The sequence below is a fragment of the Eptatretus burgeri genome, chromosome 15 (genome assembly GCF_056783735.1).
Source record: "Eptatretus burgeri isolate ZD-2024b chromosome 15, Ebu_testis_v1, whole genome shotgun sequence".
In the NCBI taxonomy this organism is placed as follows: Eukaryota; Metazoa; Chordata; class Myxini; order Myxiniformes; family Myxinidae; genus Eptatretus; species Eptatretus burgeri.
Window position 1 is genome coordinate 23,939,611 of NC_140975.1, and position 27,254 is coordinate 23,966,864.

Consider the following 27,254-nt stretch of genomic DNA (forward strand, 5'->3'; position numbering starts at 1 on the left):
GAAACCATCCATGAATATTTCTTTGAATAATCGTTGGCTGAGAAAAGACAAAATTGTATCGCAAAAACACACACGCACACGCACACGCACACGCACACACTTAGTGTGTTTTCTCGGGACAACCATTATTCAATGAAATATGCAGAGATGGTTTCACATGATCATTTCTCGTGACCATCCCTACCCTGTTTTCATACTTTTTGGAGTGACATCCCTGCATCCTTTTCGATTTTTAAAAAAAAAATACAATTTAGAATGGTGAGATCAGGCCCAACCCAGAGAGACTTCGACCACTCCATGAGCTTCCCCTTCCAGGAGATATGGGGTCTCTGTGTGGAGCACTGGGTATGTTTTCATACTACTCTCAATGGATTGAAAACTTCTCAGAGAAGATCAGACCCCTTGTTCAGGCTGGTTGTTTTCCGATGTCTAAATCAGCCAAACAAGCTTTCAAAGATCCAAAAGCAGAGGTAGAAGAATCAGTGGTACATTCTCTTGATGAATCCATCCTGTTTGTTATTGAGGCTGATGCTTCTGATTTTGTGATAGCTGCCACTGTTAACCAAGCTGGGAGACCCGTGGCATTTGTTCTCTGGAATACTGAATGGGAGTGAACACAGCACTTTCTCTCAATGGTGAAGAAGAATCAATTTAAAAATTCCAGCAGTTGGAAGCGGATCCAGATCTTTACAAAATCTAATCAGTTCCTCCTTGTGACACACCGAGCCTGTCCACAAAATTTCATCCGGTCCATCCACAACTTTTTGAGATATCTTGTACACGGACAAACAAACACACAAATGAACAAACAGACAGAAAGGTGTGGAAACGTAACCTCCTTCACCTTCGGTGGCGGAGGTGATTAAATATGAACTAGAAGGGCACTCGGTAGAGTGCATACCTCTGCCACGTCATACCTGAGCCACGAGAACATATCACGCCATTACATTTTTGAAATGTCATGCTATATGTCGTTTTTGGCCCTATTTCTCAATGGTGAAGAATCACTTAAAAAATTCTAGTAGTCACTGTAATTCATTTCTTTATTTCTTTACTTTATTTATTTATTCGGATCTTTACCAAAATCGAATCAATTGGTCGTGGTCACACACCCAACCTGTCCACCAAGTTTCATCTGAATCCGTCCACAACTTTTTGAGATATCCTGCACATAGGCAGACAAACAAACAAACACAGACAGAAAGGGGTGAAAACATATCCTCCTTCATCTTCGGTGGTGGAGGTAAAAAGTCGAATATGAGAAAACCTAAATGTAAAGGCGGTGATATTGGAATTTACAGATAAAAATCTCATTTTGCGAAAGTTTTTCCCCAAAGATAGAGGAGTGAGCTTTTTAAGATTGTTGATATTGTGATGGACCACGCTGTCGAGACAACATTTTCAGTCATTCCGTGTGTGACAGGATTGATTGCTTTCTGCTGCGTACGTGTGAACTCTCACCTGCGGCTCTCACGGCAAGAGTCCGTTGTGTTGTGTGAGAAATGGCTCAAGTCTAGAATGTAAAGACAAAAGAACATGTACATAATCTAACTAACCGGCACAACGCATATCTATCCACATAAATACAACCAATTAAGAGCTAAACAGAATACGATGAGACATAACTCGCTTTACCCAATGTGTTGGTGCTTCGTTCTCCATCAATTATTCCCGAACTGAACCCAAACCCAACCCTAACCCAAACATTCAAACCCCAACCCAACCCAAATCCTCACATCATAAATCATTTCTACAGGTTTTTTTAATGTGCATTTAATAATTATTTATTTCACAGTTCAACAATAATACAAGGTGAATGCATTATTTTAACACAACAGTCTTGTTTTCTTTTCTTCCAGTTCTATTTTAAGAAAGATGTTTCAGTTTGTTCACATTTGAATAAGTAGACAGGGGGACAGAGATGTTTCAGGAACGTGTCGAGAGGATTACCAGTTCTTTGGAACACTCTCTTGATATTGCTGAAAAAGAATAAATAAATACATTACTTATTGGATCATGAAAAAAAATAAGTGACCACTATATTTGTTATTGTTGTGTGTCTGTCTATATGTCTGTATGTCTGTTTGTCTGTCTGTCTGTCTGTCCCAAGCATCGCTCCGTGGGTTTTGATCCGATCCTGATAAAATTTTGGTGGGAGGTTTATATCATGATCTAGTTGTGTTTTCCTGAAAATGGGCGTGGTGTGCCCATTATGGGCAGAGCCACGCCCAAAAAACGTGTTTTTAGGGGGTAGCCGATTTCAATTTGCATCTTCTCCAAGGAGGTTTGTCGAATCTGGCAGGGGTTTCGGTATTTGGTTAGCCCAATGGCACCTGCATAGCCCCACGGAGCTCGATTTTTCATTTTCATCCCAAGGTCAAGGTCACAAGGTCACGAACTTAGAAAATTGCGAATTTTGACGTAAAAATACATCTTCTCCGAGGGGTTTGTCGAATCTGGCAGTGGTTTCGGTATTTGGTTAGCCCAATGGCACCTGCATAGCCCCACGGAGCTCAATTTTTTTTTCATTTTTGTTCCTGGTCAAGGTCACAAGGTCACGAACTTAGAAAATTGTGATTTTGACATAAAAATCTATCTTCTCCAAGGGGTTTGTCGAATCTGGCAGGGGTTTCGTTATTTGGTTCGCCCAATGGCACCTGCATAGCCCCACGGAGCTCGATTTTTTTTTTTCATTTTTGTTCCTGGTCAAGGTCACAAGGTCACGAACTTAGAAAATTGCGATTTTGACATAAAAATCTATCTTCTCCAAGGGGTTTGTCGAATCTGGCAGGGTTTCGGTATTCGGTTAGCCCAATGGCACCTGCATAGCCCCACAGAGCTCGATTTTTCATTTTCTTCCCAAGGTCAAGGTCACAACGTCAAGGTCACAAGGTCACGAACTTAGAAAATTTCGAATTTTGACATAAAAATCATACAACTGCCAAAACTTTGAGAGCTAGGATGACAATATTTTTTATGCATAATCTTGAGGTCATTCCCCACCTAAAGTCTTGAAACCATTTTGCTCTATCTCGAACACCTTGCCCGTGGCGCCCCCTGCAAGTTTGTTTTTACGCTGATTTCATCAAAGTATGGATAATCCAAGGAGTGCGAAATGCTATATAGCCTGACGTTATATTGTTCCTGGAATGTTCCAGAGGAAGTTTTGCACCAAAGGTCATAATCCTTGACCTTTGAACTTTAAAGTTCACAAAGGTCAAATTTTCAAAGTTGTGGGAATCGAACTGGGTTTTCGACCTTCTTCGACGAACTAACTCCATTAAGCTATAGCACGTATCCTGTTTCCTTATTTTAATGTCCACAACATTGTTTTGGGACGTTTAAAGGTTATGCAAAGGTCAAATTTTTTAAGTTGTTGAACGAAACCGGGTTTTTGACATTTTGCAGCTAATAACCTGTCACTCGTACCACATCATGTTGATCATTTTAATAACTTGGTCAAACATTATCACATTGTCTCATCCTTGACTTCTGAAACAATCTACATCGTCAAATACCGCTCGTGAACCATCGTCGTCTTCAGACTTGTCTAATATCAAATTTAATTATATATCATTGAATTAATTTTTAATCAACTGAATTTACCTCTCATCAAGCACCATCTAACGAAGAATGACATCGATATGTTTAGAACACCAACAGTTGCCAAGGTAGAACCCACTTTCCAAGTCTCCAAAGGTAGGTCCGACATTGTGAGCCATCCAGGCAAAACTCGTTTCCTGATTTCCCCAAATTTTGTGGGTCTCCAAGGTAGGTCTCACATCATGAGCCATCTCGGCAGATCCTTTTCCTGATTTTCCATAATTTTGTGGGTCTCCAAGGTAGGTCTCACATTGTGAGCCATCTCGGCAGGTCCTTTTCCCGAGTCTCCAAAGGTAGGTCTCACATTGTGAGCCATCTCGGCAGATCCTTTTCCTGAGTCTCCATAGGTAGGTCTCACATTGTGAGCCATCTCGGCAGATCCTTTTCCTGAGTCTCCATAGGTAGGTCTCACATTGTGAGCCTACTAGACAGAACTCTTTTCCTGATTTTTCCCGAATTTTGTGGGTCTCCAAGGTAGGTCTCACATTGTGAGCCATCTCTGCAGGTCCTTTTCCCGAGTCTCCAAAGGTAGGTCTCACATTACGAGCCATCTTGGCAGATCTCTTTTCCTGATTTTCCCCAATTTTGTGAGTCTCCAAGGTGGAACTCGGATGCTGGGCCTCCGAGGTAGAACTCTTCTTGTGAGTCTCCAAGGTAGAACTTATTTTGTGGGTCTCCAAGGTTTTCATCGTTTAAAAGGTTCTCAAACAAATCAATGCGTTCACCTCTCGTTTTGAAAAAGAGGGTGTTTTCAAGTTGTAGATCTGTTACAATTTCCTGTGGAAGGAAATAATAAAGCTTTAAATAACTCCATTCATTTAACATCATATTACTGTGTGAACTCATCTGGCTCTAAATATTTTTTAAATCCTTACCTTTCGAGAGTCGAGGTTCAAGTTCAGTACATCGATGTGAATGTGTAAATCAATATAGGTAGTTGGGAGAGCAATGTTTATCCCAGACAATTCAAAGTCTTCCCCAGTCAGTCCAGCAAACTCCATTCTCAAACACAGAGATTAATCCAAGGTGTTTGAAATCAGCCTGTTCTCTCTTGCTTTATGGAGATGTCAGTTGAAGTGGAGTTGTTCATTGGTGAGAGATGTGGTTTGGTCATTGGTGAGAGATGTGGTTTGTTGAGGCAAGCCTAGGAAAATTGGGGGATAGGTGTTGAGACATTGCATCATTAATTTCACATCAAAATATATCACTAAATAAGTGAAGAGATTATCTTGTCACTTTGATTGTGGTTTTTTTCAGGAAGCGTGGACAGGAAGCCTTGGCATAGAGTCAGGTTAAAAAAAACAAATTCCTGTTTTACATGGACAAACATTTAGTAATGGGTTTTATAAATATTTTTACACAACATACTTAATTGATAAAATATTCTTCTGGTCCTGTTGCTTGAATTCCTCCTCCACCAAACTTTACAGTTGGCACTATGCATTCGGGCAGGCAGCATTCTCCTGGCATCCGCCAAACCCAGATTCGTCTGTCAGACTGTCAGATGGTGAAGCGTGATTCATCACTCCCCAGAACGCATTTCCACTGGTCCAGAGTCCAATGGTGGTGAGCTTTACACCACTCCAGCCTATGCTTGGCATTGCTCATGGTGATCTTAAGCTTGTGGGCGGCTGTTCAGCCATGGAAACTCATTTCATGAAGCTCTCGACAAACAGTGCTTGTGCTGACGTTGCTTCCAGAGTCGGTTTGGAACTCGGTAGTGAGTGTTGCAACCGACGACAGACGATTTTTTCACGCTCCGCACTTCAACACTCGGCGGTCCCATTCTGTGAGCTTGTGTGACCCTCCATTTCGTGGCTGAGCTGCTCTTTGCTCCGAGACGTTTCCACTTCACAAAAACAGCACCTACAGTTGACTGGGACAGCTCGAGCAGGGCAGAAATTTGATGAACTGACTTGTAGGAAAGGTGGCATCCAATGAAGGTGCCACGTTGATAGTCACTGAGCCCTTCAGTTTGGCCCATTCCACTGCCAATGTTTGTCTCTGTGTGCTTGATTTTATACACCTCTCAGCATAGATGTGTGCTTGATTTTATACACCTGTCAGCAATGGGTGTGGCTTAAATAGCCGAAACTACAAATGAGAAGGGGGTGTCCACATACTTTTGGCCATGTCGTGTATGTGTGTATATATATATATATATATATATATATATATATATATATATATATATATATATATATATATATATATATATATATATATATATATATATATATCTTCTTCTTCCTCTTTCGGCTTGCTCCCGTTAGGGGTCACCACAGCGGACCAACTGTCTCCATTTCGCTCTATCCTCCACATCTTCCATTGACACTCCAACCACCCGCATGTCCGCCCTCACCGCATCCATGAACCTCTTCTTTGGCCTTCCTCTTCTCCTCCTGCCTGGCGGCTCAATCTTCAACATCCTTCTCCCGATATACTCTGTTTCCCTCCTGTGCACATGTCCAAACCATCTCAATCTCGCCTCTCTCACTTTGTCTCCAAACCGTCCTACCAGCGCTGTCCCTCTAATACACTCATTTCTTATCCTATCCATCCTCGTCACTCCCAACGAGAATCGCAGCATCTTTAACTCTGCCACCTCCAGCTCTGCTTCCTGTCTTTTGTTAGCGCCACCGCCTCCAAACCATACAACATAGCTGGTCTCACTACCGTCTTGTATACTTTCCCCTTCACTCTTGCAGCTACCCTTCTGTCACAAATCACTCCTGCAACTCTTCTCCACCCACTCCATCCTGCCTGCACTCTCTTTTTCACTTCTCTCCCACACTCTCCGTTACTTTGGACAGTTGATCCCAAGTATTTAAACCAATCCACCTTCCCCACCTCAACTCCTTGCAACTGCACCATACCACCACCCTCCCTCTCATTTACGCACATGTACTCCGTCTTACTCCTACTGACTAACATTCCCCTTCTCTCCAGTGCGTACCTCCACCTCTCAAGGCTCGCTTCAGCCTGCTCCCTACTCTCCCTACAGATCATGTCATCCGCGAACATCATGGTCCATGGAGACTCCAGTCTGATCTCGTCCGTCAACCTGTCCATCACCATTGCAAACAGGAAAGGGCTATCCCGACACCATTTCTCCTCCCATCCACACCATGGTAGAACAGTTTGAAACCACCTCCAATGCTCCTCGCCTTACTCCCCATCCACTTGGTCTCTTGTACACACAGTATGTCCACCTTTCTTCTCTCCATCATATCAGCCAACTCTCGCCCTTTGCCAGTCATCGTCCCAACATTCAGAGTTCCAACTCTCACCTCCACACTTCTACCCTTCCCCCTCTCCCACTGCCTCCGGACTCGCCTTCCCCGTCTCCTTCTCCTCCTTCGCCCAGCAGTAGCACAATTTCCACTGGTACCCTGCTGACCACCGGTACCGGTGGCGGTCGTTGGTAACCCGGGCCTCGACCGATCCGGTATGGAAATTCGTTTTGTTGTCCGCATAATGATTTGGCATAGGTTTTTACGCCGGATGCCCTTCCTGACGCAACCCTGGTCGCCTCTTACGACACACAGGGATATGGTACACCTATTCTAACCGGGGCATACACCGGGCCCAGTACAACTGGTGCTCATTTCGCCGACCTCGGAAGGATGGCAGGCTGAGTCAACCCCCTGGTGTTTTCGACTTGGTTTGTTTATATATATATATATATATATATATATATATATATATATATATATATATATGTATATATGTATATATATGTATATATATATATATATATATACATTATATATATATATATATATATATATATATATATATATATATATATATATATATATATATACATATACATATACATACATATATTAATTCAGTGTCCCAACGGGGCTTGAACTCAGGACCTCTTGGGTCCCAAGCCACTGCCCTTACCACTGCGCCAACACCAGGCATATATATATATATATATATATATATATATATATATATATATATATATATATATATATATATATATATATATATATATATATATATATATATATATATATATATATATATATATATATATATATATATATATATATATATATATATATATATATATATATATATATATATATATATATATATATATATATATATATATATATATATATATATATATATATATATATATATATATATATATGCATATATATATATATATATATATATATATATATATATATATATATATATATATATATATATATATATGCATATATATATATGCATATATATATATATATATATATATATATATATATATATATATATATATATATATATATATATATATGCATATATATATATATATATATATATATATATATATATATATATATATATATATATATATATATATATATATGCATATATATATATATATATATGCATATATATATATATATATATATATATATATATATATATATATATATATATATATATATATATATATATGCATATATATATATATATATATATATATATATATATATATATATGCATATATATATATATATATATATATATGCATATATATATATATATATATATATATATATATATATATATATATATATATATATATATATATATATATATATATATATATATATATATATATATATATATATATATATATATATATGCATATATATATATATATATATATATATATGCATATATATATATATATATGCATATATATATATGCATATATATATATATATATATATATATATATATATATATATATGCATATATATATATATATATATATATATATATATATATATATATATATATATATATATATATATATATATATATATATATATATATATATATATATATATATATATATATATATATATATATATATATATATATATATATATATATATATATATATATATATATATATATATATATATATATATATATATATATATATATATATATATATATATATATATATATATATATATATATATATATATATGCATATATATATATATATATATGCATATATATATATATATATATATACAGTCAGGCTTTACACCAAAGAGGTCAACGATTGACCGTATCCTTGCCCTTCGGGTCCTCACCGAACGCAGATGAGAGTTTCGGCAGGGACTGCTTGCAGCTTATGTTGATCTCTGTAAAGCGTTTTCAGTGAATTGGGATGCCCTCTGGAGGATTCTTGGTCTTCGTGGGTGCCACCAAAACTGATCGATTTGGTCTTTGTGGGGTGCCACCAAAACTGATTGATCTGATGTCTGAACTCTACTCTGGTACTGAGAGTACTGTGAGATGTGGTGGTACCATCTCTGACTTATTTCCAGTTGTTACTGGAGTTCGTCAGGGGTGTGTACTGGCCCCCACACTTTTCAGCACTTGTATGGAATGGATTCTAGGGAGAAAGTCGGAGAGATCAAGCTGTGGTGCATCGTTTTGGAATGTCAATATCTCTGACCTTGATTTCGCAGATAATGCAGTCATCTTTGCAGAGACTTTAGATATCCTTTTGTGGGCCCTCAAGGTGCTGAATGAGGAGTCGGAACCACTGGGATTATGGGTTTCCTGGGTCAAAACCAAGATTCAGGCTTTCACTGACATCTTGGATGTTGCTGTCTGGTCTGTGCCTTTTTGTGGTGAAGATGTTGAGGTCACAGAGAGATTCACTTACCTTGGCAGTGATATTCATGTCTCTGCTGGCTGTGAGTCAGAGGTCAATAGACGTCTGGGTCGGGCCTGGGGAGTCATGGATTCACTGGATAATGGGGTGTGGCGCTGCCGGTACCAGTGCGGGAGAATGAAAGTCCGAGTCTTCAGGTCCTTGGTGCTTCCAGTCTTGCTCTATGGATGTGAGACTTGGACTCTGACCAAGGATCTGAGACGGAGACTTAATTCCTTTGGAACCAGTTCTCTTTGGAGAATCGTTGGCTATCGCTGGTTGGACTTTCTGTCCAACGAGCGGTTGCTGAGAGCGACTCAAATGAGATTTGTTACCTGCATAGTCCGTGAGCGTCAGCTGCGGCTGTCTGGACATGTGGCTCGTTTTCCTGACGCTGATCCTGCTCACCAGATTCTCTCAGCGAGGGAGTCTCGTGAGTGGAGGAGACCAATGGACTGAACACCTGCCTCGTGGTTGCAGCAGGTTGATCGGAATCTCAAAGAGATGGGGCTGGGCCAGGTATCTGCATGGGGGATGGCCAGAGGGAGGCCCCTGGAGTATCAGCGGAAAGTGTACGCAGCGACGCGCTGCTCTGGCGCATGCTCCCATACCTGACCTGACCTGACCTGTGTGTGTATATATATATATATATATATATATATATATATATATATATATATATATATATATATATATATATATACATATATACATGTATATATGCCTGGTGTTGGCTTAATGGTTATGGTGGTGGCTTTGGGATCCTGAATTCAAATACTACTTGGCTGTTGAATTAATACCAGGTGGGGTTGACACTGCCTGTCATCCTTCTGAGGTCGGCAAAATGAATACTTGCATGCTGGTATACTGGGTCGGAGTGGCGACCTGTCCAGGATTGTGCCCAATATACAAGGAGACTGCTTCGGCAGAATCAACGCTCTGCACAGAGTATGGTCCCAATGGATGGATGGATGGAGTGTATATATACGTATATGTATATATACAAATGTTTTCAAAAACAATTTACTTTTATTGATCATACAAGTGTATACACTGACTTTTATTTAACTCCATTAACTGTCATGCCAGGCTTCCTCCAGTTGTAAGATTTATTTGATGCTTGTCTGACTTTGAGTGCAACAAAATACATTTGTTCTCAATGCTTCTGAGGCATAGACAACATGGGACACAATTACAAGGAAATCTAACACAGGTGGAAGCCATTCAGCTCTTCATGCCTGCACAAACACCACACCAACCCATCTCCACAAGATCCAAGGAAGAAAATGCAAAAAAAGTTTTTAATTAATGAAATAATGTTTTTTGTACTTTTTGTAATTGTTTTTTTTCTTCCCTTCGATGAGGGGGCATGGGCTTGGTTAAAAACACACAACATCAACCACACAACCCCCCTTGACCACACCCCCACCAACAGCACTCAGTACACATGTACACAATCACTAATCAATGCTCAAACTACCAAAAAGTCTTATCAACATCCCCTTACCCCTCTATCTCCATAACTTCCAGGAACCTGTCTAATTCTAATTTAAGCTTATCTACTTTTTCTGCTGCCACTACCTTTCCAGGGAGACCATTCCATGCATTAACTACTCTCTAAGTGAAAATCCCCTGCCTTACTACCATCTTAACTCTCCTCTTCTTTACTCTCAAGCTCTGGCCCCTGGTCCCCTGGTCCATCACTGTCTAATCTGTTGAATAATTCATCCACACTTATTCCACCTATACCTTTCATTATCTTAAACATCTCTATCATATCTCCTCGTAACCGCCTCCTTTCTGGTGAATAAAGCCCCGTCTCCTTCAGCCGCTCCTCATAGCTGAGTCGAGCTTGGCCCGGAATCAATCTAGTAGCCCTGCACTGAACCCTCTCTATGGCATCAATGTCCTTCCGGAACTGTGGTGACCAGAACTGCTCACAATATTCTAGATGTGGCCCTCACTAAATTCCTGTACAATGTTCACACCACCTCTTTTGATTTATAAATTATCCCCCTTCGAATACAACCTAAAACCCTATTTGCTCTTCCGAGCTACCTGGCACTTTGGCGTGCTTACCTCCTTTATACATTACCACCCCCAGATCCTTCTCCTGTGTGACACGCTTCAAAATTACCCCTAGCATCATGTAATCTCAATTTTCATTGTTCTTTCCCATCCCCAACACCTTTCACTTGCTTAGGATAAATTCCATCTGCCAATCTTTTCCCAATCAATGCAAGTATCAATACTTTCCTGAATCTGACCACTCCCTCTGCTATCCACCTTACCTCCAAGCTTTGTGTCATTTACAAATTTGGAAAGTTTACTCTTTACCCCATTATCCAAATCGTTGATGTAAATAATGAATAGTAATGGTCCGAGTACTGATCCCCGAGATACCCCGCTACTTACATCCTCCCACTCCCACTCACAGCCACTCTTTGCTTCCTACCACTAAACCAGTTTGCAGTAAGCCTGCCATCTCACTTTCATCACTAACCACTCTCCCGGTGCTATTCCTCAACTGGTCCAACCCTGTTCTTTTGCCCTGATATATTTAAAGAAAGCCTTGCAATTGTGTTTAATATTCTTAGCCATGTCCTTCTCGTACTCTCTTTTGGCTTGCCGCGTTATTTTCTTAACTTGCCTCTTTTTACTCTGATAGTGATATAAATCTAACTCCAGTCCTGTTATTTTAAACCTAATAAATGCCTTCTGCTTCTCCTCAATAGCGTTCCTTATCTCACGATTCAACTACTCTGGCCTCTTTCTGCTTCTAGTTTTACAAAAGTTCACTTCTCGTTCACAATGCAGATGAAGAACATGTAGTTTAGACAAAGTTTGTAATAATAAGTAATGTGAGGCATGTATCTGGGGACTTACATTCTGACAGATGGGATGAATTCCTTGAGTGGGTGAAGGAGATAACAAGCACCTCTTCTGAGGAGCCTATGGAAAAACAATAACAACATGAAAGGTTAAATACATTGATATCTCCTTATGTTTGATAAAGGATCCAAGAGAGGGCACAGAAAGAAATGCACTGATGGATCAGATGATCGATTAAAAAGAGAACAAGGTGATTTTATTTAATCCAGGAAGGGGTGGCAATTGGGGGACGTGGGGGGTGGGAGTTAAAGCCATTGTTATTTATCATGCATGGTGATGACCATGGCAATAAATTATCTTTCTGAGTGAAATTATAATCACAATTAAGGATATTCTTCCACTTCATAGAGGGAAGTAGTCACAACTTGCGTAAAAAGATCAAGTCCCAAAATTTATTTCAACTTACATGATCTTGGGGTGAGCTGTAGGCTGGGGGCCAGTGAGACCTACCTTGCACCCCCCCCCCCCCGCGACAATTTTTCACTGATACCACAATGTTCATATATATCCCAAGTATCAGAAAAATATGTTCCCAGAAAAATAACTCATTTGCACTATGCTTTATTAAGCTGTTTCCATGGCAACCAATCAAAAATAGACGAATCTCACAAAGATTGGCAAAATGTCAATATCTCTGTCAAATGTACACATAAAATCACAAAATTGGTGTCAAATTAAAGCTTATATAGTTACGTATTAAAATATAGTTTGTTTATGCTAATTAGCTCATTGGCATATTAATTAAATTTGACTTGATATGACAATAATTCCCATGAAAATGCAAGAATTTCCATTTTCTTTCCTTGTAATTACCACACATGTCAGTTTTTTAGTCAAAAAAACATTACTTAAGTGTTGCCAGATACAAGCCAGGTTAGCAAAAAATATATTAACAATTTTGAATTTTTTTAAATAGGCTAATTAGCATAAAATACAAAGCACAATGAATCGTTCGAAAATCATGCGAAATCAGATTAATCAAGAGAATTAATTACCTGGGCCTGATATAATACATAACTGCGAGTTATGATGTCTGTTTGGTGTTTAAGGGAAACATAACTATTTTCTGTTTGAGTAAAAGTAGTGGAAATAATTTTAAATGCATTAATATGCTAAATAGGATCCGCCATTATGGAAATTTTCATTTTCGTAAATATCTCAACTTCTGGTACATGGAAAATTGTAAATGAGGGATCTACACATATGTTTGGAGGGTCAAGGAATAAAAGTGAACATATTTCCTTTATTGTCAGAGATGTAGAATAATGTTTGGATAGCTTAATTACATGCAAAAATGGAAACAGCTTAATAAAGCATAGTGCAAATGAGTTATTTTTCTGGGAACATCTTTTTTCTGATACTTGAGATATATATGAACACTGGTATCAGTGAAAAATTGTCGCAGGGGGGTGCAAGGTCGGTCCCACTGGCCCCCGGCCTACTGTATTTGCACCCGGTATCTTTGCATTGAACTTCCCCAAAGTCCTGAAGTGCTTACCTGTTGATCGTCATGAGTATAGTGTGACCCATCAAAACTGTGCTGTTTCTGTTGTTGCTGCCTGTTATAATGGTGAGGCTTCTGTTGCTGAAGCCCCTCACAACTGTGCTGTTTCGATTGTTTGTGCCTGTTATAATGGTGAGGCTTCTGTTGCTGAAGTCCCTCAAAACCATGCTGTTTCTTTTGTTTGTGCCTGTTGTAATAGTGAGGCTTCTGTTGCTGAAGCCCCTCAAAACCATGCTGTTTCTTTGGTTTGTGCCTGTTATATAATGGTGAGGCTTCTGTTGCTGAAACCCCTCACAACTGTGCTGTTTCGATTGTTTGTGCCTGTTATAATGGTGAGGCTTCAGTTTTTGTTGAAGCCCCTCAAAAGCGCTGCATCCTCGACCCACGGTGAGGCTTCTCTTGCTGATGGTATCGCCTATCAACACCGTGGGGTTTTTCTTGCTGCTGCCACTGATTCCTGTTTTCATGGTAAGGCCTCTGATGGTATTGCCTGTCACCACCGTGGGGTGTGTTTTGTTGCTGCCACTGATTCCTGTCATCATGGTAAGTCCTCTGTTGCTGACGGTATTGCCTGTCACCACCATGGGGTTTGTTTTGTTGCTGCCACTGATTCCTGTGCTCATGGTTAGGCCTCTGTTGCTGATTGTATTGCCTCTCACCACCGTGTGGTTTCTCTTCATTTCTCACACTTTTGTATGTCACCTCTCTTTTGTTCTGTGAAAACAACGTACACAAGAGCCTATTCCCTTCTTCGTCATCTCTCTGGTTCTGTTCTTCCCATTCTTTCCATCTCTGTTCTTCCTGTTCTCGCCGTACCTGTTCTTCCTGCTCGATGCTCTTTTTCTCCTTCATCTCACTTTGCAAGACCTCTTGTTCGCATTTATGCACATTATTTACTCGATCACAAATCTCTTGTTCTCGTTGATCTGCTTCTCGCTGTCTGAATAATACCTCTTTCTCTCTTGTGTTAATTTCCTGCACAAATCGCTCTTCTTTTTGACACATCTCATTCTCCATTTTGTCTTCATCCTCTTCTCTTTTCCGTATCTCTTTTTCACGCTTTCTGATCTGCTCTTGTTCGTTTCTTTTCTTCTCCTGTTCTTCCATGATTTTGTCAAACTTTTCTTTCTCTTTCAACCATAACTCTTCCTCATGTTTTACTTTTGCATCTTTTTCCAGCACCTCTTGCTCTCTGAGTTGAACTGACAGCTCTCTTTCTTTTACTTTTCCTTCTTTTTGACACATCTTGTTCTTCATTTTGTCTACATCCTCTTTTCTTTTCTTCAGCTCTTTTTCACGCTTTCTGATCTGCTCTTCCTCATTTCTTTTTCTCATGTCTTCTTCATTGCTTTTCCTCTCCTGTTCTTCCTTGATTTTCTCAAGTCTTTCTTTCTCTTTCAACCATAACTCTTCCTCATCTTTTACTTTAGCATCTTTTTCCAGCACCTCTTTCTCCCTGAGTTGAACTGACAGCTCTCTTTCTTTTAATTTTTCTTCTTTTTGACACATCTCGTTCTCCATTTTGTCTACATCCTCTTCTCTTTTCCTAAGCTCTTTTTCACGCTTTCTGATCTGCTCTTCCTCATTTCTTTTTCTCATGTCTTCTTCATTGCTTTTCCTCTCCTGTTCTTCCTTGATTTTCTCAAACTTTTCTTTCTCTTTCAACCATAACTCTTCCTCATATTTTACTTTTGCATCTTTTTCCAGCACCTCTTGCTCTCTGCGTTGAATGGACAGCTCTCTTTCTTTTACGTTTCCTTCTTTTTGGCACATCTCTTTCTCCATTTTGTCTACATCCTCTTCTCTTTTCCTAAGCTCATTTTCACACTTTCTGATCTGCTCTTCCTCATTTCTTTTTCTCATGTCTTCTTCATTGCTTTTCCTCTCCTGTTCTTCCTTGATTTTCTCAAACTTTTCTTTCTCTTTCAACCATAACTCTTCCTCATATTTTACTTTTGCATCTTTTTCCAGCACCTCTTGCTCTCTGCGTTGAATGGACAGCTCTCTTTCTTTTACGTTTCCTTCTTTTTGACACATCTCGTTCTCCATTTTGTCTACATCCTCTTCTCTTTTCCATAGCTCTTTTTCACGCTTTCTAATTTGCTCTTGTTCGTTTCTTTTTCTCATGTCTTCTTCATTGCTTTTCTTCTCCTGTTCTTCTATGATTTTCTCAAACTTTTCTTTCTCTGTCATCCACAACTCTTCCTCATATTTTACTTTTGCATCTTTTTCTAGCACCTCTTGCTCTCTGAGTTGAACAGACAGCTCTCTTTCTTTTACTTTTCCTTCTTTTTGGCACATCGCTTTCTCCATTTTGTCTACATCCTCTTCTCTTTTCCTGAGCTCTTTTTCATGCTTTCTGATCTGCTCTTGTTCGTTTCTTTTTCTCATGTCTTCTTCATTGCTTTTCTTCTCCTGTTCTTCTATGATTTTCTCAAACTTTTCTTTCTCTGTCATCCATAACTCTTCCTCATATTTTACTTTTGCATCTTTTTCCAGCACCTCTTGCTCTCTAAGTTGAACTGACAGCTCTCTTTCTTTTACTTTTTCTTCTTTTTGACACATCTCATTCTCCATTTTGACTTCATCCTCTTCTATTTTCCTAAGCTCTTTTTCACGCTTTCTGATCTGCTCTTGTTCGTTTCTTTTCTTCTCCTGTTCTTCCATGATTTTCTCAAGCTTTTCTTTCTCTTTCATGCATAACTCTTCCTCATATTTTACTATTGCGTCTTTTTCTAGCATCTCTTGCTCTCTAAGTTGAACGGACAGCTCTCTTTCTTTTACTTTTTCTTCTTTTTGGCACATCTCTTTCTCCATTTTCTCCACATCCTCTTCTCTTTTCTTCAGCTCTTTTTCACACTTTCTGATCTGCTCTTCTTCGTTTCTTTTTCTCATGTCTTCTTCATTGCTTTTCCTCTCCTGTTCTTCCATGATTTTCTCAAGCTTTTCTTTCTCTTTCAACCATAACTCTTCCTCATATTTTACTTTTGCATCTTTTTCTAGCACCTCTTGCTCTCTGAGTTGAACGGACAGCTCTCTTTCTTTTACGTTTCCTTCTTTTTGACACATCTCGTTCTCCATTTTGTCTACATCCTCTTCTCTTTTCCATAGCTCTTTTTCACGCTTTCTGATTTGCTCTTGTTTGTTTTTTTTTCTCATGTCTTCTTCATTGCTTTTCTTCTCCTGTTCTTCTATGATTTTCTCAAACTTTTCTTTTTCTGTCATCCACAACTCTTCCTCATATTTTACTTTTGCATCTTTTTCTAGCACCTCTTGCTCTCTGAGTTGAATGGACAGCTCTCTTTCTTTTACTTTTCCTTCTTTTTGGCACATCTTTTTCTCCATTTTGTCCACATCCTCTTCTCTTTTCTTCAGCTCTTTTTCACACTTTCTGATCTGCTCTTCTTCGTTTCTTTTTCTCACGTCTTCTTCATTGCTTTTCCTCTCCTGTTCTTCCATGATTTTCTCAAGCTTTTCTTTCTCTTTCAACCATAACTCTTCCTCATGTTTTACTTTTGCATCTTTTTCCAGCATCTCTTGCTCTTTGAGTTGAACGGACAGCTCTCTTTCTTTTACTTTTCCTTCTTTTTGACACATCTCGTTCTCCATTTTGTCTACATCCTCTTCTCTTCTCCTTACCTCTTTTTCACGCTTTCTGATCTGCTCTTCCTCATTTATTTTTCTCATGTCTTCTTCAATGCTTTTCCTCTCCTGTTCTTCCTTGATTTTCTCAAGCTTTTCTTTCTCTTTCATGCATAACTCTTCCTCATATTTTACAATTACATCTTTTTCTAGCACCTCTTGCTCTCTGAGTTGAATGGACAGCTCTCTTTCTTTTACGTTTCCTTCTTTTTGACACATCTCGTTCTCCATTTTGTCTACATCCTCTTCTCTTTTCCATAGCTCTTTTTCACGCTTTCTGATTTGCTCTTGTTCGTTTCTTTTTCTCATGTCTTCTTCATTGCTTTTCTTCTCCTGTTCTTCTATGATTTTGTCAAACTTTTCTTTCTCTGTCATCCATAACTCTTCCTCATATTTTACTTTTGCATCTTTTTCTAGCACTTCTTGCTCTCTGAGTTGAACGGACAGCTCTCTTTCTTTTACTTTTCCTTCTTTTTGGCACATCGCTTTCTCCATTTTGTCTACATCCTCTTCTCTTTTCCTGAGCTCTTTTTCATGCTTTCTGATTTGCTCTTGTTCGTTTCTTTTTCTCATGTCTTCTTCATTGCTTTTCTTCTCCTGTTCTTCTATGATTTTCTCAAACTTTTCTTTCTCTGTCATCCATAACTCTTCCTCATATTTTACTTTTGCATCTTTTTCTAGCACCTCTTGCTCTCTGAGTTGAACGGACAGCTCTCTTTCTTTTACTTTTCCTTCTTTTTGGCACATCGCTTTCTCCATTTTGTCTACATCCTCTTCTCTTTTCCTGAGCTCTTTTTCATGCTTTCTGATCTGCTTTTGTTCGTTTCTTTTCTTCTCCTGTTCTTCCATGATTTTGTCAAACTTTTTTTTCTCTTTCAACCATAACTCTTCCTCATATTTTACTTTTGCATCTTTTTCCAGCACCTCTTGCTCTCTGTGCTGAACTAACAGCTCTCTTTCTTTTACACTTTCTTCTTTTTGGTGCATATGTTCACTTTCTTCCTGCAGTTTTTCTATGATTATCAGAGCTTCCTCTTCCTTTGTTTTCTGCATCTCCAAACGTTGGTTTTCTTGCACCCCCTTGAGCAGCAGCTGCTCTGCCTCACCATTTTTATTCTGTCGATATTTCCGGCAACGACGAAAACTGCAAGAAACAAAGGAAATGTTTCTAAGTTCAAAATAAAGTGAAGTTCCAAGGATGAAGCATAAAATGTACATTTATGTAAAACACAAAAAGCATGTTCCATGAGTGCTGTGTTGTTTTAGGGTACAAAACATTGAGTCTGCAGGTGTACCTTAAACATGGTTAAAGGATGGCTGTGATTTAAAAAAAAACCAAGACATAAAACAGGAAAATACAAATATTGAGGAACAAAAAATGGAGAAGCCATTGTGAATAATGAAATACATTGAAGATCAACAAGAAATAAACCGAAAGTGATCTGCTTTGAAAGGCTCAAAGTTCAAGGTGAGTGGTTTAAACATTAACCAAGTTAATACTCAAGGTCATACCTGCTGTTTGAACAAAATAATTTTTTTACCTGAACCACATCCCACAGAGGATCCATTCTGGACAAGGACCCAAGGGATGATTCTGATGAAAGACAGAGTAACATCTTTCATGTTTCCGTGACAAGTGTAACCAACCCATGGCTGAACGTGACCTTACAACTAGGTGAGTGTGTTCCCCACTCTGATACCCACTGCTATCACGAGACTAGACATTAGTTTGTCAAAGGTGATTCTTCCAAAAAATGAAGGACAAAATAGTTTAAAATCTCTGAGCCATCTCCTCCTTTTGGACGATGACATAATAATATTGATGAAAAAGTAACTTGTGTTCTTTACCAGTGGAAGCAGCATGTTTTTTTTATTCTCTTTTTGTTGAACCAGTGCGATGGTTTAAAATTTATGACTGCAACAAATGAGAAGATGACAATCGTGACGACCAAGATATTGCGAACTGAAGCCATCAGTCCTTCATTGACAGCACCAATCTGGAAAATATGTGGACAAGGGAAGAGGCAGGAGAATTATTTTATAACATTGGAATTTAAACGAAACAATATTTTTGCGACTCTAAAAAAGTTTTGATTTTACAAGGTTGTGACATCAAGCAATGGTAGTGGGAAAACATGGTGAACACATTCTGATGAACTATGCTCTCTTAATGAGCTGCCGAACCAGTTTCTTGTCAAGGGATGAACCGGGATGTTTGCCATTGCCTTCCCAGCAGCATTTAAAGCAAGAATTTGCTATTTGTTCAGGGTGCTGGCAATAGCTACTCTCCGAGAGGAATACCATGGGATCTTTAATGTCCACCAATGAATGAACGAATGCTGGCAGATGGAACACTCAGTTTAATGTGAATCAGAGAGATGGAACACAGATTGATGAATCACCATGCCTGTGAAACACCAGTATGACGTTTTGTAGTTGGGACAACACAACATGTGTGGAATCAATCAAACTGATTGACACAAACAGGAGGGGCATTTTGAGGATGAGCTCACACCTGGAAAGTGGAAAAAACCATGCACACCCCCCCCCCCCACACACACACACACACACACACACACACACACACACACACACACACACACACACACACACACACACACACACACACACACACACACACACACACACACACACACACACACACACACCTTATGGTATATTGCATGACCTCATACCTGAACGAGAAGACTTCCGAGCCATTGCCAAATATCTTTGGCATATCCTTTCTGTGAGTAAAATACGGACAAAAAAGATGTAGAATCATTCAAATTGATTTGGACAAATTGAGAGTGCATTTTGAGGATGAACACACAGATGGAAAGTGAAATACACTCACACACACACACACACACACACACACACACACACACACACACACACACACACACACACACACACACACACACACACACACACACACACACACACACACACACACACACACACACACACACACACACTGATGTTGTATTGCATGATGTCATACCAGAATGGAAATAAGGTTTATCAGCCTTTCGCAGATGTCCTCCGACAATCCGCGCAAACTCTGTTATAAAAGACACGGAAAAATAAAATTCATCTAACATGATAAAACCGAGCTGTTGGGGTTAGATTTCATATTACACACACACACACACACACACACACACACACACACACACACACACACACACACACACACACACACACACACACACACACACACTCTCTGATGTTGTATTGCATGATGTCATACCAGAATTGAAATAAGGTTTATCAGCCTTTCGCAGATGTCTTCCGAAAATCCTCGCAAACTCTGTTATAAAAGACATGGAAAAATAAAATTCATCACACATGATAAAACCGAGCTTTTGGGGTTAGATTTCATAATACACACACAGATACACACACACACACACACACACACACACACACACACACACACACACACACACACACACACACACTGATGTTGTATTGCATGATGTCATACCAGAATGGAAATAAGGTTTATCAGCCTTTCGCAGATGTCCTCCGAAAATCCTCTCAAACTCTGTTATAAAAGACACGGAAAAATAAAATTCATCACACATGAAAAACCGAGCTGTTAGGGTTAGATTTCATATTACACACACAAATACACACAGACACACACACTGATGCTGTATTGCATGACGTCATACCAGAATGGAAATAAAGTTAATCAGCCTTTCGCAGATGTCCTCCGAAAATCCTCGCAAACTCTGTTATAAAAGACATGGAAAAATAAAATTCATCACACATGAAAAACCGAGCTGTTAGGGTTAGATTTCATATTACACACACACACACACACACACACACACACACACACACACACACACACACACACACACACACACACACACACACACACACACACACACACACACACACACACACACACACACAGATAGTTTGACAACTGGGAGGGTTCTGATCCACATTTTGAAACCCACATATTGAGATAACCCACATCAAATGCTTATGGTGTATTTCATGACGTCATACCTGAAATGGAAGGAGGTTTCTCAATCCTTCCCAGATATCCTGGGAATATTGTTGACATTTCTGTGAAATACACGAACACACAAAACATGTTGAATCAGAGAAAGTTATTTAGATTCCTTACCGAGCACATCCCAACCATGTATCCCCCATCCACAACCACCCCCTCCACCCCTCCCGCTTCCATGTAACACAGGTACCTCCCCAGAAAACCGTTTATACCTGGTGTGTGGTCACCCTGCAACCCACACCGACATGAAAATAAATAGCACAAAACAATGCACAAACATGTTAATTAAGGGAACAATTTGGGGGAATTTTAAAGGTGAAGTCCCAAACCCAATTTCACCATTACCCCAAACCCCAAAGTTTGCAGATTTTTTACAAGTACGTAACCCTCACGAACAGCAAGACCCTCCCTTCTGCATATACCAGAACACTGGGGGTAATTGAACCCACACGGATCGTTAAACACTCGTGGAACAAACTTTATGCTTTAAACTGGTTTAAACGGACACTTAAACTTTCCTTCTTGTTTACAGCTCACCTGTGGAAGTTCTAGCAGGTAACCGAAGTTGAGGTGAAGTACGAAACAGAAGATCAAACTAAGCAAAACGACTAGAAAAATACGAGTCCTCGCCATGTCGAAGCAAAGTTTGAATTGGGACCAAGAGCGTGGGGTCACAATCATGAATTTTCCACGGCTCTGTGATGTCACACACATTGGTAACATCACGATGAAGAGGACTGTTGATTGTCAGTTTGAATTTGATACATACTGAATTTCGATTTTGTTTGTTAGCCCATCGTTGTTGATGAACAGTCATCCCGTTTCGCATTCGATAGTTTTCACTTCGTTACTTCTATGCTTCGTACATTTCCGGTTAAGGTGATTCACGAAAGATCTTTGTGTGTTGAGTTTGAACTCCTGTCAGCCGTTGGAGTAACACCAGGTGGGGTTGACTCTGCCTGTCATCCTTCTGAGGTCGGCAAAATGAGTGGCAGCTTGCTGGTATCCTGTGTCGGAGTGGCGACCCATCCAGGATTGTGCCCAAAAGCCAAGGAGACTGCTTAAGCAGCACCAACGCTCTGCACAGCTTATGGTCCCAATCTCCTCCTCCGCCCCCAAACCTTTGTTACATTCCCAAACATATTACATTGCAATGGCAATATGATACATTGGATCTCATTCTGAAAACTTGTTGAACATCTCTCCAAAAATTCCACATGCCACAGGCAGTTCAACAGCTGCTATATCTCTGATGAAGATGCGATGCTTGTCTCACACTTATCACATGTCAATAACTCTCGGTCCATCACCCTCTCACTCTCAGGTCAGGTGTGGGAGCATGCGCTGGAGCAGCGCATTGTTGCATCCACTTTCCGCTGGTACTCCATGGGCCTCAGTCTGGCCATCCCTCAGGCAGATGCCTGGCCCATCCCTATCTTCTTGATATGCTGATCAACCTGCTGCAATTACGAGGCATTGGTTGGCCCATTGGCATCCTCCACTCACGAGACTCCCTCGCTGAGAGAATCTGGTGAGCACGATCAGCATCAGGAAATTGAGCCACATGTCCATACAGCCGCAACTGACGCTCACGACCATACAGGTAACAAATCCCATTTACGTATCTCTCAGCAACCGCTCGTTTGGACAAAAAGTCTGACCAGCGATGGCCAAGGATTCTCCGAAGAGACCTGGTACCGAAGGAGTTAATCTCTGTCTCAGATACCTGGTCAGATTCCAAGTCTCACATCCGTAGAGCAAGACTGGAAGCACCAAGGACTTAAAGACGCGGACTTTCTTCCTGTATGCCGAGGTACCGACAGCACTACACCCAATAAAACTGAATGGATGACTCCACAGGCCCAACCCAGACGTCTGTTGACCTCTGGCTCACAACTTGCGGAGACATGAATATCACTGCCAAGGTGAGTGACTCTCTCCATGACCTCAAAATCCTCACCACAAACAGATACAGACAGAATAGCAGCATCCTAGATGTCATTGAAAGCCTGGATCTTATTTTTTATTCAAGAAACCTGAAACCCAGTGGCTGTGGTGGCTCATTCAGCAGCTCGAGGGTCCCCATTAGGATATGAAGGTGGAGCCATGGGGAGGGATCAGCGCTGGCTCGACGCCTGCCCTGCCCAGATATGAACCGTCCTGGCTGACTGTCATCCCCTCTCTCCACCCCCCCTCCCAACTCTCTCTGCACTGAAATGCGTTTCAGGCGTTGCACATTGTAGTGCAAAGTCGACGCACCAAGACTCCAGACCACCGGAGTGGGCGTGCCCAACACTGACGCAGGATCCAGGTCCAGCACATCGAAATTGCACTGCTGATGCAGTGGGCAATACCATCTGCTCGGAGAAGTACGGTGCACGGAGTCCACCAATATTGCCGGGCCGGTGGCGCAAGGCACGCAATGACTCAACGGTTAACCATGTATGGCTGGGCCAACTTTGGTCAGGGGTCTGAAGTTGCCGGCGGAATGCTCGTCGTCGACTCCAACAGACCCCCTCCCCCAAGATGGCCATGCCACATGCAGTGGATCACAAACACCATGGAAAAGTGTGCGGGGGGAGGGGGTAGGGAGTGGGACCTTTGTTTTTGGGGCACCCCCTTCTGAGATATTGTGGCCGTACCACAGGTCTTTTCAGAGGTATCCATCCCCACGAGCCAGGCCGTAGCATGGACCGGTCACTGCATGAAGTAGATCGGTCCATGTGAGGCGGACTTTCACTGGAGAAACCACGTGACTCATGGGTCTCTCTGGAAGGATTGTTAAACATGTTTCCACAATGAACCACCAGAATAGGTTTGGTATCTCCAAATTCTGGGTGTCACAATCACCATCACCTCTTCTGAGCAGACCGTATATCACAGCTGGCACCAAAAGTGAGTCTCAGGACATGGAAATTTTCTGACAATATCAAGTTTTTCTTTTGAAATCTGAACTTGTCATGGGCGACAAGGCCTTTGTCTTTCACTCAGTTGAATGCGTACTGCTATCTCCTATAGGCTGGTACCTTCCCTTCACACCTGTCACTCACAGACATTGTAGAATTGATCTTTGGGTTAAATAATTGTTTTAAGGTGCTTCAGCTGCACATCATTGAGTAAATTAAAGTCATGAAATAAAAGGCCAAGAAGGAACCCGAAGAAATAAAGAAGAAAGATGGAATCATCAGGAGGAACCTGGATAGGATATAATATATGAAATCTCATTGTTCAACGGTTTTTGACATATCTCGTGCACAAGCCAAGTCACTGAGATGGTTGCTGTGGCAACAGAATTGAGCCAATCACAGCCGTGATCTAATCAGGTTGATTTCATGTTATAAGGAATAGTTACTTGCAATAAAAAAGATAAATGTTTAACGGTTTTTCAAATATCGCATCACGGATACAAAAGTATGTGGAAACACGATCGGTCGGTCAAAGCTTATTTTAATGTTCGCCGTCTCATACATTGTTAGGAGGGCGGTTAACAACCAAGATATTCTATTCTTACCGCATTCTAAGGATGGATATTCCCTCTCCCCCTTCTACGTAATAATACATCTCCACATGTACACACACATCCGACATGTACACACACATGATTCTGATGAACTATACTCTCTTAAAGAGCTGCTGAACCAGTTTCCCCTGAAGGAAGAGAAACTGGGTGGGTTGCCATTGCCTTCCCAGCAATCGTTAAAGGAAGAATTTGTAATTGGTTTAGGGTGCCGGTGATAGCTCGCCGACTCTTCATGAAGCACACCATCAGATCTCCAACGTCCACCAACGAATGCTCGCAGATGGGACGCTCAGTTTAACGTCCATCCGAGGGGAGGCACACACAATTACGAACCACCACGCTTGTGATACACCGGGATGACAGTTTATACCTGGGCCGTGACTTGAACCCAAACTCGACAACTTCGAGGCATGTGCACATTATATAAACACACACACACACACACACACACACACACACACACACACACACACACACACACACACACACACACACACACACACACACACACACACACACACACACACACACACACACACACACACATACACACACACACACATACACACACACACACACACTTTAACACCTGGGAGGGTTCTGATCCACATGCTGAAACCCACAAATGGAGATAATCCGCATCAAATGCTAATGGTGTATTTCATGACGTCATACCTGAAACGGAAGGAGGATTCTCAATCCTTCCCAGATCTCCTGGGAACATCGTCGCCATTTCTGTGCGAAATACACGAACACACAAAACATGTTAAATCAGAGAAAGTTATTTAGTTTCCACACCGAGCACATCCCAACCATGTATTCCCCACCCCCTCCCCCTTCTATGTAACACAGGTACCTCCCCAGAAAACCGTTTCTACCTGGTGTGTGGTCACCCTGACAACCCACACCAACATGAAAATAAATAACACAAAACAATGCACAAACATGTTAATTAAGGGAACAATTTGGGGGAATTTTAAAGGTGAAGTCCCGAACCCTATATCCCCATTACCCCCAACCCATGTTTACAGATTTGCGGGTTTTTTTCAAGAATGTAAACCCTGTGAATGGGAAGACCCTCGATCCCTTCTGCATATACCAGAACACTGGGGGTAATTAACCAGCACGGATCGTTAAACACCCGTGGAACAAACTCCACCTTTACGCTTAAAACCGTTTAAAACGGACACCTAAACGTTCCTGCTCGTTTACAGCTCACCTGTGGAAGTTCTTGCAGGTAACCGAAGTTGTGGTGAAGTACGAAACAGAAGATCAAACTAAGCAAAGCGACGAGAAAAATACGAGTCCTCGTCATGTCGAAGCAAACTTTGAATGAGTCATGAATTTTCCATCGCTAAGTGACGTCACGATGAAGGGTACCGTTCATTTTCAGTTTGAATTCGACAGTTAATTAATTTCGAATTTGTTCGTTAGCCCATCGTTGTTCATAAACAGTTATCCCGTCTCGCAGTCGATCGTCTTCACTTCGTTATTTCTCTGTTTCCGTTCATTTCCGGTTAAGGTGGTTCATTTTAAATATTTGGGTCTTGAGTTTGAGCTCCTGTCGGCTGTTGGATTAACACCAGGTGGGATTGACTCACCCTGTCATCCTTCCGAGGTCGGCGAAATGAGTACCAGTGGACTGGTAATAGAGGGCACTGCATCAAAGACACAGCCACGCCCCCAGAAAATGATGCAACCAGCAGCCACAGGCTGCACACCAAATCCAACCACCATGAACATCTTAGAGACTGTCTATTTATCACTACACATTTAAAAAAAAAACTTTTTAGAAACCCTCCAACGTTCACCACCGATTCACTCCCCACCCCCCAATTTTTGTAACTCTCCCCAACATATTACATCACCATGGCAATATGATAGATTGGATCTCATTCTGATAAATTGTTGAACATCTCTACAACAATTTCACAAGCCACAGGCAGTTCAACAGCTGCTGCTTCTCTGCTGAAGATGTTATGCTGGCCTCACACTTATCACATGTCGATCAGTCTCGGTCCATCTTCTGATCACGCTCAGGTCAGGTCAGGTATGGGAGCAGGCGCCAGAGCAGCGCGTCGCTGCGTCCACTTTCTGCTGGTACTCCAGGGGCCTCCGTCTGGCCATCCCCCAGGCAGATTCCTGGCCCGTCCCAATTTCCTTGAGATGCCGATCAACATGCTGCAACCACGAGGCACGTGGTCGACCCGTTGGCCTCCTCCATTCACGAGGCTCCCTCGCTGAGAGAATACAGTGCGTCGGAGCAGTGTCAGGAAAACGAGCCACATGTACATACAGCCGCAGCTGACGCTCACGGACCATGCAGGTAACAAATCTCATCCGAGTCTCT

The 27,254-nt window shown here is 40.8% G+C and overlaps 1 protein-coding gene across 4 annotated transcripts; it reads right to left on the reverse strand.

The window, feature by feature from the left end:
• Positions 1-1,757: 1,757 nt before the first annotated feature.
• Positions 1,758-26,379, reverse strand: LOC147011751 (uncharacterized). 4 transcript variants are annotated; one of them, XM_085858011.1, is made up of 14 exons: positions 26,124-26,379; positions 25,580-25,639; positions 21,378-21,437; positions 21,032-21,091; positions 20,842-20,901; positions 20,605-20,664; positions 20,356-20,415; positions 20,045-20,095; positions 19,197-19,345; positions 13,701-18,492; positions 12,197-12,262; positions 4,479-4,747; positions 4,329-4,380; positions 1,758-1,979 (listed from the first exon to the last, which is right to left on the reverse strand). In XM_085858011.1, exons 1-10 carry the CDS (start codon positions 26,217-26,219, stop codon positions 14,067-14,069), a joined length of 5,082 nt encoding a protein of 1,693 aa, XP_085714137.1. In that variant the 5' UTR covers positions 26,220-26,379; the 3' UTR covers positions 1,758-1,979; positions 4,329-4,380; positions 4,479-4,747; positions 12,197-12,262; positions 13,701-14,066. The 4 variants fall into 4 exon arrangements, with proteins under 4 accessions (XP_085714137.1, XP_085714138.1, XP_085714140.1 ...); XM_085858012.1 differs by having other exon boundaries at positions 3,607-4,380; XM_085858014.1 differs by lacking the exon at positions 20,605-20,664.
• Between the last annotated feature and the right edge of the window lie 875 nt (positions 26,380-27,254).